The sequence below is a fragment of the Salvelinus alpinus genome, chromosome 32 (genome assembly GCF_045679555.1).
Source record: "Salvelinus alpinus chromosome 32, SLU_Salpinus.1, whole genome shotgun sequence".
NCBI lineage: Eukaryota > Metazoa > Chordata > Actinopteri > Salmoniformes > Salmonidae > Salvelinus > Salvelinus alpinus.
Genome location: NC_092117.1, coordinates 9,731,239 through 9,753,658, shown reverse-complemented (window position 1 = coordinate 9,753,658; position 22,420 = coordinate 9,731,239). Strand labels below are relative to the sequence as shown.

Genomic DNA, 22,420 nt, shown 5'->3' with positions numbered 1-22,420 from the left:
ATCACTTTGTCCCCAGGTCACTAGGCTAACTCATATCCAACCGACTCCACAAACCAAATCCTGCCTGGGTGGTCACCCTCATTTAAGTTTGAAGGTCAACTTGACTAAACTACTTTAAAAAGGTTAGGAAACAAAACACATTTTGTAATTTTTGTGAATTATCCCTTTCATTTATGGTAGAGAGAACGATGAAAGGTAAGAAAATACGGCACAGTGAGAAAGAGAGAAGAATGAGAGATCTGAAATCAAACACGGCCCAATGTAGATTACGCTTAACAGTTTTATTTGGAATATTAAGACAATGAAGCATAAGCCAAGCACCAAGAGTGACAGCTACAAGTGTCGCATCAACGGCTCTTTAAAATGAACAGGTTATAATGGAAAGAAACAACTGTCTGAATGGTGAAGCAGATACACAGAATAACAAAGACACTGAAATGTGAACATTTACACTCTCCAAATCCTTCCTGACAACAGTAAAAAAAATGGTTTAATAATAATGGGACGGCGATATTCGTCTGACCAGAGTTTTTTGTTTTTAAAGTCTGTGGCAGTGCCTGCGGCCCCAGATTTGAAAGGGCTCTTGTGATTGGTCAGAATGAATAAGGCAGTCTGGGAACACAATGGTGCTGTAGAATGACAACCATTAGTCCCCATCATTGTCAAGTCCTGTTGCCACGGCACCCACATCCACACAGCAACCAATGTGCACATACAGCATTAAAGTGACAGAGGATTGTGACCATTGTTACAGTACACTCCATTGCATATAAGGGAGAAGAAGAATGAAAAATAATAATTCTTTAGTCATACATCTTTTCATTTTCCCCCCCTCGTTTGCATATAGCATTTTTACCCAGCTTTCCCAAAAAATAGGGGAAAGATGAGAATAAAACTTGTATTTTTCCTCTAAGAGCTGAAACCTTGATCCAGGCCAGGGGTCGTGATGTGGTCAAACAGGGTTGGCTGGTGATATGACCTGCCTGTCTCAGATTTATAACAAGTAAGTTGAGAAGAGATCCTGGAACTCGCCTAACATTGGGCCTGCCTGAGAATAGGTGGACAAGAGGCATTGTTCATAGGGGGGGGGGGTACCCCTCACAGCAGACTCCACATCCCCTCCACCAGACCCCCTCTATGTGGTCCATACACACACACACACACACACACACACAAACACACGTCTGCAACTCAACAGAACATAAATCTGTCCTCCAACATTGCTTGTGATGTATGAACACAAATGAAATACTCCATACTCACACCCACATCTCCACCTTGAACAAATAAACAAACACACGCACAGACAATTAAAGTGCCATTACTTCAACAAATCCCTAGACCCCAATCCCCCCCGCACCCCATTCCAACAGCAGGAAACCGGGCCTTCAATGGTACATTGTGTGACTAAGGCGCTACTCTCTTTTAATGCTAACTTTAGCCTAGCTCCCAAACAGGGCTGGGGCGGCCGCAGAACGTGGAGGGGGAAGCAGCCACCAGCACAAACAATAGCCCCTAAGTCTCCTCCACATATCCCAGCAGCATCAGCAGGGTCATGTTGAGGATGTGGTCAGAGAAAGAGAGGGGCACCCATTAGGAAACACAGTGGCCCTTTTAGCGCACGGTAAATGTAGATCCTGGCGAGGTACATTTAGCCAGCGATTAGTGCCAGTAGGCCATAGCATGATAAACAGGTGGCAAATAGTAGGTGTGTGTGCGCGCGAGGGTAAGAGCCTGTGTGTGTGCGCAGGAGAGTGAATTTGTAACAGCTATCCCATACAAGATGTCAGGGTGATAGATATGGATGCGGATATAGAACATACAAGTGCACATGCAAGTGACTTATATGTCAAACCTATTTTTTTCATTCTTCAAAAAGTTCTCCACAGCCCTTCATAGATCATACAAATGGGTGATTTTCACATGCAATCTCCAAGCTTTCTGAAAACAAAGTAAGTTCTGTCTGATTGGGTTAAGGACACAGAAGAGAGAGGGAGGGTCGGATATGAAAAAGAGCATTTAGTTGATTTAACTATCACCCACACGCCTCAATTACACCATTGACCCTTGACAACGACACACTTTCTGCCTTTCATTAGCACACTGTGATAGTAGCACAAAAGGGCTTGGAAGAGGCCAGAGCAGTTGCAAGACTGAGGTGTAAGGTGATGGGGGCTTGTCTCTGTTTCTACCTGGTAACATCGCCTAACCTGTAGGCTTAAAATGTCTGTTCAGTTGAAATCAAATTCAGTATGGTAATTTTAAAGAGCCATAGAGACAAAGTGGTGAGCAATACTACTAAAAACAATACAGGTTGTGTGCACCACCGTTGAATAACAGAGCTTTGGTCACAGACACTCAGAGATGGTCATGAATAAGCTAATCATATGCATTCATTGCATTTTCATTCATGATCCTCCCCCTCTGATAACACACACACACACACACACAAACACACACACACAGCGTGTTGGGTAGTTAAAATAAACATCTTCCCTGCCATTCAGAGAGACGGGATTCGAGTTACCTATCCAACCAGGATAAAAATCACTGATATCACACCGATAATTTGTAAGAATTATATTTGTATACATTTGCAGATAGTATTTCCATATACAGGTACTCCTCATTTCTTATCTTTTTCAGAGCGTTCCATAGATTTTACAGACTCGTGCCTATGTGTCGCTATAGGTGTGCCGTTCTAAAACATGTCCAGTGTAGATTCCCTCCAGGACCTGACGCTGCCTTGCCCAACCTATCCAGCCACCAATAAAACCCAATGACTTTTGGAAGTGAAGCCAATAAATGATTCTAGACAGCAGTGGCGGCTGTTGGGAGGAGCTATAGGAGGACGGGCTCATTGTTATTGCTGGAATGGAATAAATGGAACGGTATCAAACACCTCAACGATACGGGAACCATGTCTGACTCCATTCCAGCCATTACAATGAACCCGTCCTCCTATAGCTCCTCCCACCAGCCTCCACAGCTAGACAATGGAGTAGTGTATTCACTTCTAGCTAGCTAGCTAACATTGACAATATTTTCTTGATGAAATAGAAATGTGAAAAATGTAAATATATATATAAAAAATATTGAATGTGCACCAATGAACAGAGAGCTCTTCATCCCCTGCTCCTCATCATTCCTTTTCCTCCTCCTCCTCATCCTCCATTTAAGGGCTACATGAGTGGGAAGTGCTGCTGGAGTATTCTATGCACCAGGCTCAAGAGTTTAAAGTAGATCAGGAGGCTCTATGAAAGGCACATAGGTTACGCTTTGTTGTATTCGTCTTCCTGATGCAAGCTTTCACAATATGCTGGGTTATTACGGGCATGGCTAGCAGCAGTGACAATGCGCATATCAAATGCAGCTCCTTCGGGTACTAATACTATAAAGCGGGACTGTGGCTGTAATGTGTAAAGCGGAGTCAGGTTAACTGTAAAAGGTAAATGGTCTATGGAGGGTGCAGACATGAATTATATTAACCCTGAGCAGCATGGAGGATGCCACAGAGAGAGATAAGGGACACCATGAAGGCAGGACACAGGTCCAGAAACAAACCAGACCCTGAGACAATAACCAGTGTGTGTGTCTTCAAAAACTGCACGCACAGTTAAAGTGCCTGTTCTGTAGCCAGTTTGAGCCACTCGCTCCCTACAGGTGTACGGAGGCAGTACGCTGTAGCAGCACCTTTGGACCTGGCCGCGTTCCACATTGCCCTTGAGGCGAAGACCTACTGGACAGCACCCTTAAACAGCACTTTATTTCAGACATAGGCCTACTCAAAGATGCTTGATGATGGCTGGGTGTGTGTCTGTACGACACTGTCCACCAAGCGGGCCCTAACGAACTGCACTAGGAGTTTTAGTTGCAGCAACCCCCCCCCCCCCCACCCCCCTCTCTCTCCAGTAAAGCCACTGTCAACTCCACACCTCAAGCCTCACGATGCCCGCCAGGCATTCTTCTAGTTGCTTAATCAAGCAACAGGAAAAAAAAAGGAAGGATAGAAAGTATGAGTGACTGTACAACATAGCTAGCTAACCATGTGGGCCTAGATAGAGACTGGGGGAGGGGGGCCATGCAGGCAGCTCATGCTGTGGGATCAGGCAGACACTTGACAGAATGAAAGAGGAGAGAGGGAGACCAAGCATGAAGGCTTGTGCTCTCCCTTTCAGAATCTATTCAATAGTAAAAATGTGCTTGCCAGACAGCATTATACTGAATATAATAGATATGTATTCCATGTGATGTAAGTAGTAATAAGTAAAACAAAGAGATTAGAATGAATCTTGGATCGATCACTTTACCCAACTCCTCCCCTCCAGTTACCCCTCCCCGCTTGACTGAAAAGTGCCATGTTCAGTATTACCTCTCCTGATTGGATGGGAGTTTTTCCTGTTTTGACTAAGCCCGCGGCTGCATGCACAGGCCGCCAGAGCCCCGCCACTATTTGATCTTGAGTGGCGGCTCCCTCTCCAGCCAGCGCACACGCACTTTCTGTTTGTAGTGATACTCCTTGAGGAAGTCCTGCAGGGCCGGGGGCAGTGGCAGGCCGCCGATGCCGTCGTACGTGGTCCGGGGGCAGATGGTGGCGCGTGCCAGGTGCTGCAAGCCGAAAGGGAAGGCCCGGTGGAGTGGCGCCGTGAGCAGCGGCTCAAAGAACATGCAGGCGCTGGGGTCCTTGTAGTGCTCCAGTAGGCCTGTGACGGTGGATGAGTGGAACACGCAGGGGTCGTGGGCGTCGAAGCTGAAGTTGTGGTTCCACTGCTCGATGCGGGCATGCAGCGAGCGGTTGTAGCGGCGAAAGCTGACCGAGAACAGGTAGTCCTCCTGGGCCGAGTCGCGCAGCAGGAAGGTGCCCTCGGGGCGTCCATCCAGCAGCGCCTCCGCCTCATAGCGGTCCATCACGCCCCAGTAGCAGGGCAGTGCAGTGATCTGCAGCAGGTCCGGTACCAGGCAATGGATATAGTCGATCTGGGTGTGCACCTTCCATGGCCCAGGCTGGTTCCGGCTCAGATTGCCATCCCCGGACGCGTGCCGCTGCTTGGGCCTCAGGGCCTGCAGGCATAGTGTAGTTGAGTCCTCCTCCGAGTCACAGTCAGCCAACTGGGCTGTAGCCCCCCCGAGCACCTGCACCGATACCCCCCCTCCTGAGCAGCAGGCCGCGGCGCCCCGGGCCTCCCCAGAGGCCTCTGCAATGCCGGGGGCCATCTTTGGTCCCAGTTTGTACAGAGAGGAGCCCTGCGCCAAGGCCTCAAGGGTGTGGATCTGGGCGTTGGGTGGGGGGTCCACTCCCTCTTCAATGCTGAGCCTGCGGCGTTCGCGCAGACGCTCCTCCTCGTCCTCGGGGGAGGGGTGGGCGGTGTCGAAGGCGTCAAGCAGAGCCGTGGAGGAATGCGGGCTGACGGGCGCTGTGTGCTGCTTGATCAGGTGCCACTTGTTGGCCAAGTCCGAGCCCTGGGGGAAGGGACAGGTCTCCAGCATCAGCTCTGTTAGGTGGATCTTGCGCTTCGAGATGGTGGGGGTCTTGGAAGAGCGCGAGCGGCGGCGGGGCAGGGGGAGACACAGGCCCACTGTATCGCTAAGCCGCTGGCGCAGGGAACGGGCGCTCAGACTGCAACCCCCGCCCCCAGAGTCCCCCATTTCCTGGATAGAGCTGACCCCGTAACGACGCTCCCTCCGGCCAGCGGCCCCGCGCGCGCGCCCTGACCGCCTGTCTGTATCCATGGAGCTCTGAGTCTTTGTGGAACATGAGTGTTTTTTCTTGCCCCCCCAAGGTGCATGGCGTGAGTACGAGTCTCTCCGTGCCACAGGGACTCCTCCACGACCCCCCCTCGCATCCTCACTGTCTTTGCTGTCTATGGTGATCTCCACTATCTGGGGGATTTCCGACACACAGTTGTGACGTCGTCCTCCAGTAACCATGGGGAGCGGCAAGAGGCTTCGGGACAGGCTAGAGGCCCGAGAAGCCTGGGCCTCGCCTGAATTGTCTCCCCGTCCCAGGTCCACCACACAGTGCATACCGTCCACCTCCACCACGCTGTTCTCTGTACTGGGTCCCGCACCGTCGCTGTGGAAGAGGGTCTGGCATCGGATCCTCAGGTTGCTCCACATCTTGCCCACTTTCTCCATGGATAGGAGACCAAGACCTGCCAGACAGATGGACACATCAGATTAGACCAGTTGTAGGGTACAGGAATCTCACACAATCCATGACCTACATTACTATACAATTGCGGAATTTAACCTAAAAAAAGTACATTTTTGTTAGGCCTAAACAATTTCCATCCAATTGGCAACAGATTTCCATGCGAATATTCTGGAATCCGCATTAAGAAAATATGCAAATTTCACACCAGTGATGTGTTTTCACCAAATTGACTTGTTGCAGATAAAAAATCAGTGCGTGATGACGTAGTGCACACAATTTTTTTATGCTTAAGTTTCCATGTACCAAAACATCGGTTTCAAATCGGTTTCCATCGGTTTAAAAACTCTAATAATATTTGTCACAAAAATGTTTGCGTTAAATAGCAAATGTGCCTACTCTGGTCTTGGCACCTGCGCTCTAGCCAACAGCTCACAGATACAGTGCGTGTAAACTGTGTGGGTTGTCTAGTCTACATGATGAGATTATTATGGATAATGGATAAGACCCTGGATATATATTGGAAAGCAGCATCAAGCTCATCAACGTGCACTTTCACCACCCTGTCAAGTTCATCATAACTTATTTCATATGTAGCCAAATAAACTGCATGCTTTCCCGAGTCGTAGTGGGAGGACCAAACACCATATCACCACATGACTCCAAATTGACTTCGATATGATGGTTATTCTATCAATATTTGAGCATAAAGGCGTTTCTACCTCAATTTCCCGCATAATTAATTTTAGACACAAAAAGATCCCACCATGTCGAACGAATAAACTATGTCGGTATTTATAAAATTACATGGAAACGTAATGTTTCTGTCACGATAATTTTTCATACTATATGTCTTTACTTGAATAAAAACTGTGGATGGAAACGTGGTTACCGTAGCAATTCTGCAAATTCAATGGTAGTGATCCTAGAGACAACATTTGGGTGTGGCGGAAATTGGGTGATTCTTTGCACATGGGATTTTTGCACAGGGATTTCTTGTGTGTGAGAGAGAAAGAGGGCTAGTTGGAGCAGTAAAGTGAGTGAGGAGTTGCCAGGCAGACGTGCAGGGACACAAGGCCACGGCTGTAAACTAACACAGGGATCTGCCTGCACCCAGCTGACCTGCTGGTATGTACCGTATTACAACGTCCGTCTGGACCTGACCAAGAACTTTCCCTTTCACAACAGTGTAGATAGCCAGCACAAACACGCACACAAACACTAAATTCATCAGTGTGCATGGACAATACTAGGTTCTTGAGCGCAGTGACCCCAAACTGCCTTCAAAATGGTTTGCCTCTCCAAGATCATGTTTAGGCTAATAAAATCTACTTGTGGCAGCCAGCTCTCTTCCCTCCTTACCAAAGGTAATGGATCTCTTTAACACCGCATTTCCTTCCAATTGAACGCATTGACTATTGACTTTAAACCTTTAGTAATATAATAAGGAGGTCAGAGACCTGGCCGTGTGGTGACAGGACAACAACCTCTCCCTCAACGTGATCAACACAAGGGAGATGATTGTGGACTACAGGAAAAGGAGGACCGAGCACACCCCCATTCTCATCGACGGGGCTGTAGTGGAGCAGGTTGAGAGCTTCAAGTTCCTTGGCGTCCACATCACCAACAAACTAACATGGTCCAAGTACACCAAGACAAAACCTATTCCCCTCAGGAGACTGAACAGATTTGGCATGGTCCTCAGATCCTCACAAGGTTTTACAGCTGCACCATCGAGAGCATCCTGACTAGTTGCATCACTGCCTGGTATGGCAACTGCTCGGCCTCCGACCGCAAGGCACTACAGAGGGTAGTGCGTACGGCCCAGTACATCACCGGGGCCAAGCTTCCTGCCATCCAGGACCTCTATACCAGGCGGTGTCAGAGGAAGGCCCTAAAAATTGTCAAAGACTCCAGCCACCCTAGTCATAGACTGTTCTCTCTGCTACCGCACGGCAAGCGGTACCTGAGCGCCAAGTCTAGGTTAAAGAGGCTTCTAAACAGCTTCTAGCCCCAAGCCATAAAACTCCTGAACACCTAATCAAATGGCTAGCCAGACTATTTGCATTGCCCCCCCTCTTCTACACTGCTGCTACTCTCTGTTATCCTCTATGCATAGTCACTTTAATAACTCTACCTGGCCTCCCGGGTGGCGCAGTGGTCTAGAGCACTGCATCGCAGTGCTATGCTGCGCCACCAGAGTCTGGGTTCGCGCCCAGGCTCTGTCGCAGCCGGCCGCGACCGGGAGGTCCGTGGGGCGACGCACAATTGGCTTAGCGTCGTCCGGGTTAGGGAGGGTTTGGCCGGTAGGGATATCCTTGTCTCATCGCGCTCCAGCGACTCCTGTGGCGGGCCGGGCGCAGTGCGCGCTAACCGAGGGGGGCGGGTGCACGGTGTTTCCTCCGACACATTGGTGCGGCTGGCTTCCGGGTTGGAGCCGCGCTGTGTTAAGAAGCAGTGCGGCTTGGTTGGGTTGTGCTTCGGAGGACGCATGACTTTCGACCTTCGTCTCTCCCGAGCCCGTACGGGAGTTGTAGCGATGAGACAAGATAGTAATTACTAGCGATTGGATACCACGAAAATTGGGGAGAAAAAGGGGATAAAATTAAAAAAAAATAAATAAAGAAAGAAAAATAAATAAATAATAACTCTACCTACATGTACGTATTACCTCAATTACCTCGACATTGGTGCCCCCGCACATTCAGACTGTACCGGTACCCCCTGTATATAGCCCCACTATTGATATTTACTGCTGCTCTTTAATTATTTGTTATTCTTTCTCTTACTTTTTTGGGGGTGTATTTTCTTAAAACTGCATTGTTGGTTAAGGGCTTGTAAGTAAGCATTTCACTGTAAGGTCTACCTGTTGTATTCGGCGCATGTGACAAATACAATTTGATAATACTGTAATATACTCCATTTAGCTGACGCTTTTATCCTAACTTAGTCATGTGTGCATACATTTTTTGTATGGGTGGTCCCGGGAATTGAACCCACTATTCTGGCGTTACAAGTGTCAGGCTCTACTAACTTAGCTACAAAAGGACCTCTAGTAGTGGGAGATCTCATCTGATCTCCAAACTGCCATGATGTACTCCCAGTTTCCCTCCCACCCTCTCACATTTGCAGAGATACCATTGCGGTCCTGTGTAGCTCTGTTGGTAGAGCATAGTGCTTGTGACGCCAGGGTAGTGGGTTCGATTCCCGGGACCACCTAAACGTAAAATGTATGCACGCATGACTATGTCGCTTTGGATAAAAGTGTCTGCTAAATGGCAAATGTTATTATTATATATTATTGCCCCAGTTACATAACATAGTTGCCCCAGTTAGCCTAGATGAGCCAAGCAGAGCAGGCTCTACAGTCTGCACTAGCGTCACCAACTAGGCCTACAGCAGTGAAACACATAGACAGAGTAAAACCTCTGTTTCAATAGAGATACAGGGATTTTGCAGTCAGCTGCAACGGCATGAAGATGCCAGAGGAATCAGGCCCAGACTCAGCACATGACTGATTACGTCGATTTACCAAGGCCTATCCCCCCTGGCCTAGAGCAGCCTATGACTGTTGCTAATGCCACTCATGACATCCAGAACTAAAACCAGATGATTTCTCTTAACATTAGGCTATCTTTTAAATCTATTTTTACCAAGGACTTTTTTCTTCTTAAAATGTTGCCTTAATTTAACCAGGTAAATCACTGACAACAGACGCTCTTTTACAATAATGACTGGACCAAGATGGAGCACAATTAGGGGAATGATGTGTCCAATTGTCCTAAGTCAAGTGGTCAGAGGTGGTCATGACAAAATGACTGCATAGCGTCATGTATTCTAAAATACAGAGAGGCACGAGATATGACTAGTATGTCATGTTTGGTAGAAGACGCAGCAAACATAACTCTCGTGATATATGCATTTGCTAGAAGTAGTAGTATTTTAGATATTCTAAATATCTTTACAGCCCTCTCCTTTTTGATAACCACTCAGCGTGAAAGGGAAAAATGTCATGCTCTGATCCAGTGGAAACTTCATAAAATATGCCTACCCGTTTACTTCTTATCCCTTGCACAAATAGCCTACAATTGTTTCTGTCCAGAGCTCACTGGCCCGGGAAACTTGGAGTTCAGACCCAAGTTAATAGTTGATACAATATTTCAAGTTGGTTGCAGACAGGCCATGCGTAGCCAATGTGATTTATAGGATTTTTGTTTTTAAATAAGGATATTTTCTACCTGCAGGCTGCAATGTTTTTATTTGTTGGCTTTATGTAGGCTATTTTTACATAGTAGGCAATGGAAGTTACTTTTTAGGTTTATATCATTTTCATTAAGATTTGGATAGAATTTTGATTTAACCACATGACAATGAGATACGAAGACGTTATTATAAATGTAATTAAAATGTTCCACGAAAAAGTGCATTTGAAAATCATAACTGGCACGCAGAGCGGTAGAAATGGTAAGATAAATTGGCATTCCACATGAAAAAGTTTGCAGACTCCTCGTGTAGCCTATTACTGGCCACTTCAGGAGAGTAATGGCAGAATCTGCAAAAGCTAGCAGGAGTGGGACGATGGCTGGGTCAGGTTACGTTTCTTCCCCTTCTGGTTGTTTGATCTCTGGCTCCCTCGGGTCATATGTGTCTTATTTAATCAAGCAGTGTCCTTAAAGCACACGACAAGCTCAATACATATAGTTGATTTGATTAAAAACACACTTGAACTCTGAAGCATTTATTTGGGCTGCAATTTCTGAGGCTGGTAACTCTAATGAACTTATCCTCTGCAGCAGAGGTAACTCTGGGTCTTCCTTTCCTGTGGCGGTCCTCATGAGAGGTTCATCATAGGGCTCGATGGTTTTTGCGACTGCACTTGAAAGGTTCAAAGTTCTTGAAATTTTCCGGATTGACTGACCTTCATGTCTTAAAGTAATGATGTTGTTTCTCTTTGCTAATTTGAGCTGCTCTTGCCAGAATATGAATTTGGTCTTTGACCAAATAGGGCTATCTTCTGTATACCACCCCTACCTTGTCACAACACAACTGATTGGCTCAAACGCATTGAGGAAAGAAATTCCACAAATTAACTTTTAAGAAGGGACACCTGTTAATTGAAATGTATTCCAGGTGACTACCTAATGAAGCTGGTTGAAAGAATGCCAAGAGTGTGCAAAGCTGTCATCAAGACAAAGGGTGGTTACTTAAAATATATTTTGATTTGGGTTACTACATGATTCCATATGTGTTATTTCATAGTTATGTCTTCACTATTATTCTACAATGTAGAAAATAGTCAAAAATAAAGAAAAACCCTTGAATGAGTAGGTGTGTCCAAACTTTTGACTGGTACTGTATATGGAAAAATACACAATTTAAAATTGACAAATTGATTGGTCAAAAGAACAGACGACTGTCGGTCAACCAATATTTTTGTTGGGTCGGGGACAGCCCTCCTAACCAATTCTAAATGGCACTAGCAGTTCGCAAAGTAGCTTAAGTGGAAAATAGACGGGACTCAATTATTCCAAAACTGCAGCTCGTTGTTGGAACACATATTTTCCTATTTCAATCATTTGTGATAAAACTGTAGTCGATCGTCTCATTGCTGCAACTCCCCAACGGGCTCGGGAGAGGCAAAGGTGGAGTCATGCGTCCTCTGAAACATGACCCGCCTATCCGCGCTCCTTGACAACCAACAGCTTAACCCGGAAGCCAGCCGCACCAATGTGTCGGAGGAAACACAGTTCAACTGGCGACCGAGGTCAGCCTGCAGGCACCCGGCCCGCCACAAGGAGTCGTTAGAGCGCAATGAGCCAAGTAAAGCCCCACCGGCCACACCCTGCCCTAACCCGGACAACGCTGGGCAAATTGGGCACCACCTATGGGACTCCCTTCCACGGCAGGTTGTGGCCCAGCCCGGGAATGAACCTGGGTCTGTACCAACGCCTCTAGCAATGCGATGCAGTGCCTAAGAACGCTGCGCCACTCGGCAGGGCCAGTAGATACGTTTTTATAGGCATTTATTTCTGTAGGCCTAAGGGGTGCTTTTGTGCGCACTCAGCACATGTGTGTGGAGGGAGCGGACGGAACGCAATTGAGTGAATGAGACACAGAGAGGAAAGGGACCTTAGAGAGTAGAACAGTGTGATGCTTGGCTTGGTTTATTTTCTGTTGTGCCCCGGAAATACACATGTAGAAATGGAACACTCGAGTCAAAGCATATTAAAAGTGGTCGTCAAGATAAAATTTTACTTGCCGGGCAGCCACAAAACACATTCCATCAAATAGTTTCACAGTATTTCAAAAAAATATGATCTCTGGTTAAAGATCGAGCTTTGACGTCCGTTCGAGTACTCCATTACTCATGCCCATCCCTACTACTAACAATGATCACACAAATACACACCCGTCACTACGTGGGGGGAGAGAATCAACAGTGAACAGTGTGTAATGATCATAGGCCTAACTCATAAGGTTGCTCATGGCAGGCTAAATAGTGAGGGGGAGGGAGGGACGAGGGAGTTTCAAACAGGACATTCCTCCTTGAACTGTAGCTGTAAACAGCCAAGATTGGAGCAGGGGGCCTGGGTGTGACATCCCTCATTCTTTCTTTGTAATTGATCTAGTGTTACAGTCAGTCTCCCGTCCCGACTAATTCGTGGATAAGAGTGCGAGTGGGGGTGTATTGTGTGTTGGGTTGGAGGTGTTCCCTCTATTCTCTCAAGGGGTGGTGCCACTTCCGCTCTCTCCACAAGAACTTACGGACTTTACACGGCATCTCCCTTCCCTCCTTCAAGACATGGACCTTGAGGCCCCATTCACCCTCAACCATGTTATCATAACTTAGTGGTCAAAAGCTTAAGTTAACAGGCATTTGCAATTACGGCAACCTATCCATCATCGGTTCTCACAAGATTTACTGAAAAACTCACTAGCCTATAGTGTACAATTCATTAAAAAAAACAATCCAGCTTTGACAGACTTGATATAAGGACTTAGTCTAAGATTCAAACAGCAAAGCCATTCACTTACACGCTAGGTTCAGATATGCACAGAAATTCCCTCACATAGTAATATCAGAGATATGGCCTCTATTACTACCATTATAACAGTCCAACGCAAAGCAATCTACAAAAAAGGTAAGAATCATCCCACTCAAAGCAAGACTAACTAAGAACATACGTGCATGTGTAACCTTTTGTGTGAGCTAATCTGTGCAGAGTACTGGGTTTGCATGTGTGGGCCTAGTTCAATTCCATACACAGACTGATTGGGAACGGTTAGGCCTTTCACAAACAAACAAGGTTGTGGTAAAAAAAAGAACTGCCCAGTCTACTGGACAATGCAGCTTTCAGCAAATGCACTTAATAGGAGAAAGGGGCACACCCTCCTTTTCCTTTTGTCTTTCCCTCCAAATGGACTGGTTGGTAATGTGAAGCAACATCCAAACTTTCTAAGGGGGGCCATGTTTTTCCATGTGGGTTGGCAGATTTTATCCTTACGAAGTCTAATCACGTCCATGAAAAAACAAAGGTTAGTTTACAAGACAAGAGTCATTTGAGGATTTACATTCCAACATAAAAAAAAGTTGACGAGTGCAAATCAATGTAAGTGAATAAGTCATCGTCTTAGTCAAAGTATGATGTATTTGGGCTTTAAGCTGGTTCCACCATTGGGGTGCTAGGACAGAGAAGAGCTTGGACTTGGCTGAGCAGGAGCTGCCCTCCCATAGGGGTGGGAGGGCCAAGAGACCTGAGGACTGCTCAGATTGGGGTGTAGGGTTTGAGCATAGCCTGAAGGTATTGACGCATCCGTGTTTATAATTGTTGTTATTTCCCTGCTACACGTGAAAATCACCACAACATTCCCACCCCCAATTCCTGTATGTATTAGCAGCCTGCGTCAGTCTTCGAGGTGGAACCTTAACTTCTTACGGCTGAGATCCCGTTAACAGGAATTTGAATGGGTCATGTTATAGCTGATACCCCATTCTTTCAGCAGACATCATAGAATCTTAATTCGGTGCAGTTATTTAAGAGTTTTTGGAAAACGTGGACACATAAACTGAGGGAGATTTTACAGAAATTCTGTTACCAAACTTTGCAACTGCACAGTTCTTCCAAGTAAATGTATTTTTGTACATTTTTCAGTGTAAATTGTTTAAAGTTGACATTGTGCATAGAGTTGTATGGTTTGTTAAACTGAAATCAATCAGGTGTTTTTGGCACACATGTTAAGTGAAGAATCTGAGTCTCAGCACAATTCCGTTTACCGTGGAATTGCCCTGCTCTCTGAAGTAGCATGACCCATCCATAATGGTGCTCTGTGGGCTGTTATTGGTGTGTATTATGTGAAATTGGATTGCTCAGTCATTTGGCAAAGCTGGAATTGCAGATGGCTGCAGTTTTAGTTGTGTTAAGAGGGGGATTGTTGTGGCGTTGATTGTGCTTTGTCGTCACCTCTCTCAATAGGTTGCTCTCTGCAACCCTCTCTCCCCTTCTCATCTCTCTCTTGCGGAACTTAGGCTTGTATCTTGTTAGCTTTGCGTTGATTTGCACTGAGATGCGGCACAGGCACGGTAGACAGGGAGGTGTGCATATAGACCTACCACTAGGGATCTTTTTATACACAGGATGGATGCAGATTAGCTAACTGACCCCATACCAAACACTGGCAGCACTCGTCATTTTTACCTGGTCACTCGCTCCGTGTTAGCCTAACGACAGCAGCATATAGGCTACCCTGTTTAGGAGCATTAAGCAGATAAAGGTCATACTACTCTTTAGGCCTTTAAAACTATTCGACCACATTACATTATGGTGGCAGTGTATGTAGCCGAGGCCTCATCCTATTTCCTAGTTCCCACCGCCTTCATATCGTTCTGAAACACTCCTCATTACATGTTACACCTCTGCTATGTTGGATGAATGGACAGGCTAATGTCCTTCTGATGTTTTGAAAAACTTTGCCTACATTTGATTGTGATTTTAAAGGTTGTGGCGGGCAGTGCGTGCAGATACCAAAATTCTGATTTGTTACCAGCCCAACATAACCACCGTTAAAGTTGCACAATCACAATATTAATTTCTGTGTAAAATACCACATGGGTTAGCATTTCTTGGGCACGATTAACTAGGACAGCAGAGTCCCTGCTCATCTTCCAAAACCATCTGAAACCCTACCTCTTCAAACAGTATCTTAAAAAAATTCTTCCTCCTCACCTCGACCCCCCCAAACCCCAAAATGTAATACAATTTTTTTTATACAATTAAATAAAAAAATAGAACCCCTTAACCCACACTTACACTTGAAACCCAACCCCCCCCCACCCACCCCCCCTTCTAGCTCTGACTCTACTGACAGCTACATTATTGAGAAAAAAATATATTTCTATGCCTGTAATATGTGGTTGTCCCACCTAGCTATCTTAAGATGAATGCACCTTAGCCTAACCCGAACCTTAAATTAGGATCAAAAAGAAAATGTTTTGTTTTCATGAATTTGTACGATATAGCCAATTTTGACTCAGAGGCTGTTTTATCTAGTGGAAGCACAAGTGTAGGCTACAAAGAAAAGCTGTTTGGTTCTCGGACAACTCGCGGATAGGAAGAACTTTACAGCAGGTGTTTCTGATTAATAAAGATTGCCATGCTGGTGGATGGTAAGAGTTAAATAAAACCCAGCCCTGAAACGAAACGTAGGCTGAAAAGAATTTGCACGTCATCTCATAGGAAAAGACACGTAAAGACTCACGGAAACATCCGAAGTCACACATTTGGATTTGGCACTTAAAGCCCAAATACATCATACTTTGACTAAGACGATGACTTATTCACTTACATCATTGTGCAACATCAAGGGTAAGCTCTAGCCACTGTCTTTCAGCTCGAAAAGGTGGATTTCTACTGGTGTGGGTGTTTAAATTTACAGAAGGCAGAACAATCTCTCAAACTAAATATAAGTGTTGATATTACTTCAACATTGTGTTTTGATGTATTTCTAATACCTGTTAAGACTTTTTCTGGTAGATGTTTTCTAAGACCCATCTGTTTGACCAGAAATCACAGCCTTTGCTTATTCCTAATTTTTAGGATGGAAAATGGCTGTAAAAAAATTGGACTCTTAGCTTTCATTTGACATGCTCCTATGAACTAGACATGTTGGTGCTCATTGGTCCTTTCACATAGAAATTACCAGCAGTAAACAGCAGCCACGACCAGAACTTCCCAATGAATAATGTGCCAAAACTATATTTTAGGGATGTCTGACCCATCTTGACCTTGCTACAATTAGTGTAGGCATGCTATCGAATAAATAAACAAATCTGGAAGATTATCGAAAACAGTCAAAAGTGCATCTAGCAAGTGAGGCCTACTAGATGCTGGTGCACTGTGCTTATCTGGTTACTATTCACTGCACGTACAATCAACTAGCCTAAACTGACAATAAGTGCAACTCTTACCCATAGAAAACCCTGGCTGCAATGAAACAGAACTGGGCTACTTCTGCTTAACACACCCATTCTCTGGGGATCCCAGTGATCTAAGGGAGGGTTCGAGAGTGGACAAGATTATGGGAGGAAGCCTTCTCTCTGCCCAGACCAGAGTAAATTAGATATTTTTGGTGCGTTGCTTTTAGAAAGTCCTGTGGGATGGCCAAAAGCCATGGCGGGTCTGTTCTGTTCAAGGCACTCACAGAACAGAACTTTTAGGTTAGTTAGGCCTACTTGTTTAACCAGAGTTATGAGAAAGGCTTAATATCAGATGTATTTTATTTATTTATTTGATGTTGATCTAAAAGCATGAAACACACCGGCTGCTGATAAGTGCTTATCTGCAGTCTATCACAGGAGGCCATTCCTTCTCTTGCTAGTACAAAATATGTACCTGGAGCATACGGAGGAGCCTGCCGTTTCTACTTGTAATTTCAGCTTGCTAGCTAGCTAGTTGTAACACTAGCTAACATTTACTTGCTTGCTAACTGAGCAAGGCAGTCAGAAAATTCATATGAAACGAATGGGGTGGTAAGTGCAGCAATGCACACAACACTAAATGCTTTACCAAGCTAGCTATCTGGCCACTGTAGCTAGTAACATAATTATTAAATCACAATGGATCCGTTTTCATGAAGCAGCTGCCTATAGCTGGCTGTCGAGAGTCAATGCAGTGTCTTTACTTTACCTAGCTAGCGAATCATGCTGACCATTTAGCTAATGTTAGTCAGCTAGATAAAAATGTATCTATGGGCTGTATGTGATTATTAAGAGTGAATTAAATATAACATGTAAAGTGTTGGTCCTATATTTCATGAGCTGAAATAAAAGATCCCAGAAATTTTCCATATGCACAAAAAGCTTTTCTCTAAAATGTTGTGCACAAATGTGTTTACATCCCTCTTAGTGATAATTTCTCCTTTGCCAAGATAATCCATCCACCTGACAAGTGTGGCATATCATGCAGCTGATTAAACAGCATGGACATTACACAGGTGCACCTTTTGCTGGGGACCAAAAAAGGCCACTCTAAAATGTGCAGTTTTTTCACACAACACCATGTCACATATGTCTCAAGTTGAGGGATCGTGCAACTGGCAGTTTTTTCCAGAGAAATTAATGTTAATTTCTCTACCATAAGCCTGGTAAGCAATGTTGTTAGAGAATTTGGCAGTACATCCAACCAGCCTTCCAACCGCAGAACACGTGTTACCACGCCAGCCCAGGACCTCCACATCCGGCTTCTTCACCTGCGGGATTGTCTGAGGGGGGAGTGGGGGTGCTGAGGAGCATTTCTGTCTGTAATAAAGCCTTTTTGTGGGGGAAAACTCATTCTGATTGTCTAGGCCTGGCTCCCCAGTGGGTGAACCTGGCTCCCAAGTGTGTGGGCCTATGCCCTCCCAGACTCACCCATGGCTGCCCAGTCATGTGAAATCCATAGATTAGGGCCTAATGAATTTATTTAAATTGACAGATTTCCTTCTATGAACTGAAACTCAGTAAAATCTTTGAAATTGTTTCATGTTGCATTTATACTTTTGTTTAGCATAGTTTTTTAAAATCATCTTGCTAGCTAGTTATATAGCTGTGGCCATCTGCCTAGTATCAACAAGGGCTTTCTACAACAATAGCATCATAAGCGCAGCTAGCTAACATTGACTAGACCAGGGTATTCTACTCTTACACGGGGGGATTGCAAAGCTCATCGCGTTCTAGCAACTCCTTGTGGCGGGCCTGCAGGCTGACCTTGGTCGTCAGTTGAACGATGTTGCCTCCCCATTGGTGCGGCTGGCTTCCGGGTTAGGCGGGTGTTAAGAAGCGCGGTTTGACGGGTCATGTTTCAGACAATGCATGACTCGACCTTCGCCACCCGAGCCCGTTGGGAAGTTGCAGCGATGAGACAAGATCGAAAAAGGGGCTCAAATAAAATACATTTAAAAAAAAACTACACTACCGTTCAAACGTTGAGGTCACTTAGGAATGTTCTCATTTTTGAAAGAAAAGCTTTTTTTTTTGTCCATTAAAATAACGTCAAATTGATCAGAAATGCAGTGTAGACATTGTTAATGTTGTAAATGACTATTGTAGCTGGAAATGGCAGACTTGTTATGGAATATCTACGTAGTCATACAGAGGCCCATTATCAGCAACCTTCACTCCTGTGTCCCAATGGCACGTTGTGTTAGCTAATCCAAGTTGATCATTTTAAAAGGCTAATTGATCATTAGAAAACCCTTTTGCAATTATGTTAGCACAGCTAAAAACTGTTGTTCTGATTAAAGAAGCAATAAAACTGGCCTTTAGACTAGTTGAGTATCTGGAGCATCAGCAACTGTGGGTTAGATTACAGGCTGAAAATGGCCAGAAACAAAGACCTTTCTTCTGAAACTCGTCAGTCTATTCTTGTTCTGAGAAATTAAGGCTATTCCATGTGAGAAATTGCCAAGAAACTGAAGATCTCGTGCAATGCTGTGTACTACTCCCTTCACAGAACAGCGCAAACTGGCTCTAACCAGAATTGAAAGAAGAGTGGGAGGCCTCGGTGCACAACTGAGCAAGAGGACAAGTACATTAGAGTGTCTCGTTTGAGAAACAGACGCCTCAATTGGCAGCTTCATTAAATAGTACCCGCAAAACACAAGTCTCAACGTCAACGGTGAAGAGGCGACTTCGGGATGCTGGCGTTCTAGGCAGAGTTGCAAAGAAAAGGCCATATCTCAGACTGGCCAATAAAAATAAAAGATTAAGAGGGGCAAAAGAACACAGACACTGGACAGAGGAAGATTGGAAAAAAGTGTTATGGACAAACGAAGTTTGAGGTGTTCGGATCACAAAGAAGAACATTTGTGAGACGCAGAAAAAATTTAAATATGCTGGAGGAGTGCTTGACACCATCTGTCAAGCATGGTGGAGGCAATGTGATGGTCTGGGGGTGCTTTGGTGGTGATAAAGTGGGAGATTTGTACAGGGTAAAAAGGGAGGATTCTTAGACGAAAGCAAAGTTTGAAGGATACAATTATTATTTAAATTCAAAATCATTTTTTAGAACCTTGTCAACGTCTTGACTATATTTCCTATTCATTTTGCAACTAATTTCATGTATGTTTTCATGGAAAACAAGGACATTTCTAAGTGCCCCCAAACTTTTGAACAGTAGTGTACTTCTGAAGTTTTTCAATACATTTGAATATTTGTAGCTACTTAAGTTAATAACTGCAGTCAACTTATGCAATACGTTAGGAGATTAAGCAGATTGCGTTCATTTCACATTATGAAGCTTACTGTAGTTCCCTGGAACAGTCGAGCCAGTCACGTGTTTGTTTGTAAATAGCACAACGGGAGAAAGCAGGAACTGGTGAGTCCATAACGTTCTATATATTTTGGCGAGTCTCTGTTGTGCGGCACACATGAGGTGATGAAGTTACACTTGTATGCAATTCACTACTAAATGTTTGCCATCGGCCGTCTTATAATGGCTTTCTGCCAGAAGTCAAAGAGACCTGGATGAGTTATCTGTAACATAAGGACAGAAATACCCTCCTTAGAGGTGACAGCTTTCATCCATGTCCACTTACTAAAAGTCTCCCTATAAGTCAATTCAGTCGTATCAGAAGAATATGCAGCTCTGATGCTGCTTATCTGAAACAGACAACGGACCTCAAACAAAAGTTTAAGGAAAGGGGGTACAAAGACAATTGTGTAAAACATGCCAATGATCGTTTTGAAGGACTAACACAGTTGGAAAGCCTATAACCAAAAGTAAAAGCAGAACATGTCCCATCATGCTTTACCCAATACACACCATTGGGGAAGGCATTTAAGGACATTATCAGGAAGCACTGGTATATTATTGATACTGACCCACAATTGAAACACATTTTTCAATATCCCCCACGTATGGTTTTTACAATATCTCCAAACGTGAGAGATATTGTGGTTAAATCTGAAAAAGGTTCCAGAGGGTAATTACAAAATGTGGCCAATGTGCTCAATTAAGCTTTACGTACAAATGTAACTCATTTACCCACCCCCCAAAGGACAAAGATTTAAGATCAAGGGCTTGATTACTTGCATGTCCACCAATGTTATTTACATGTTGAAATGTCCTTGTGGTCTGTCTTACATAGGGGAAACCCATAGAAGCCTTAAGACACAGATCAGTGAGCACCGCAGCAAAATACAAAACAGATGATACAAAAAAATCTGGTGGCTGCTCATTTTGTACAAGCTGGACATCCTATTGGTTCTCTGAGATACATTGGAATAGAAATGGTCAAGATGTCACGCAGGGGAGGGGACATTGAGAGGAAACTTCTTCAAAGAGAATCTTTCTGGATCCACAGGCTGAACAACGACTCCTCTTGGCCTTAACGAGGAGTTTGACTTGAAACTGTTTTTATACAAGTCTGAATTGTGTTTTTATCCTAATTGAATATTGTATGTATATTACTATAAATATTGATCACATTCTCTGTGTATGATCATATATTTTGATACATTGAATGTTAATACTGTGAAACTATGTTATACATTTTTTACCTCCTGTTTCAGGAAGTGCCCCTATATATAGGACCTTCCACCCCCACCTGGGATACGGATGCCTGATGAAGACCTAAGGGTCGAACCGTTAAATAAATATCACCTGGGAGCATGAGCGGCAGTATGCAGCGTTTTTCTGTCTGTTTTCCATGAGTTTACTCCCCTCTGCTCCATGTACAAATGCTGCGCTTCCTTCAGAAAAGCATGCATCACAACTTTGTTCATTTCTCTCATTCACTTTCGCTCATAAAATGTCCACACTCACCGAAAATGACATTCGGTAGGTACTAGCTATGCTTGTATAACTTCACGAGCTCGATTTGCCAGACTTTGCTCCCAAGTGGCGCAGCGGTCTAAGGCACTGCATTTCAGTGCTAGAGGCGTCACTACAGACCCAGGTTCAATTCCAGGCTGTATCACAACTGGCCGTGATTGGGAGTTCTATAGGGTGGCGCACAATTGGCTCAGCGTCATCCGGGTTAGGGTTTGGCTAGGCCGTCACTGTAAAAAAGTATTTATTCTTAACTGACTTGCCTAGTTAAATAAAGTTTAATAATAATAAATAAATAATATTTATGTTCGCTCTCGCTCGTTAGCATTTAGCTAACAGCGTCTATGTGTTCACTATTTGTTTGTGACAATTTAGTAACACAATGGGCTTTTCTTGAGTTTTTAGCAATGCTGGTAAAACTAACTAGCTATGCTGGTAAAACCCGTAAATCCCAGGATGATAGTAGGACAGTATGACGATATGAAAATCTGGATGCCTACTAGCTACCACATGGACAGACTTCATCAGTGTGTTTGTGTGAGGAACATGCCGTCCATTGAATCAAGCAATGCCCACATTATTCGGACACATTTTAGAATGTAAAAATATTGTGAATGTCAACACATAATACCATTGAATAGGCCTATAAAAAAAAATCATTATTCGTAAAGTGATAATGCATACTTTTCTGCATGCATTTGGGGGGGTTCTATAGGCTATTACAACAATTCAATATAAAATGTAGGTCCTTGAAAATTACAAGTGCTTGTTAAACTCCTGAAATTTGACTTGCCAATGTCTGTATGAACCCTGTATAAGCTACTTGCTCAGCCCGCAAATGAAAGACAACATTTCCTGCTATTGAAATTTTGCACACATCATTCGCTTTCCTGTCAGATCTTGACCCGGGGCAGTATTCCCCCCCTCCATTTGGGCCTGTAGCTTTCATTTGGCACTGGCCTGG

The 22,420-nt window shown here is 44.5% G+C and overlaps 1 protein-coding gene across 1 annotated transcript in view; it reads right to left on the bottom strand.

The window, feature by feature from the left end:
* Window positions 1-266: 266 nt before the first annotated feature.
* Window positions 267-22,420, bottom strand: part of LOC139562112 (suppressor of cytokine signaling 5-like) — a 31,546-nt gene continuing 9,392 nt past the window's right edge. Inside the window, exon 2 of the mRNA XM_071379464.1 lies at window positions 267-6,152. Within this exon, the coding sequence (XP_071235565.1) occupies window positions 4,450-6,135 (1,686 nt within the window). The 5' untranslated portion in view covers window positions 6,136-6,152 and the 3' untranslated portion in view covers window positions 267-4,449. The remainder of the gene's footprint in view (window positions 6,153-22,420) is intronic.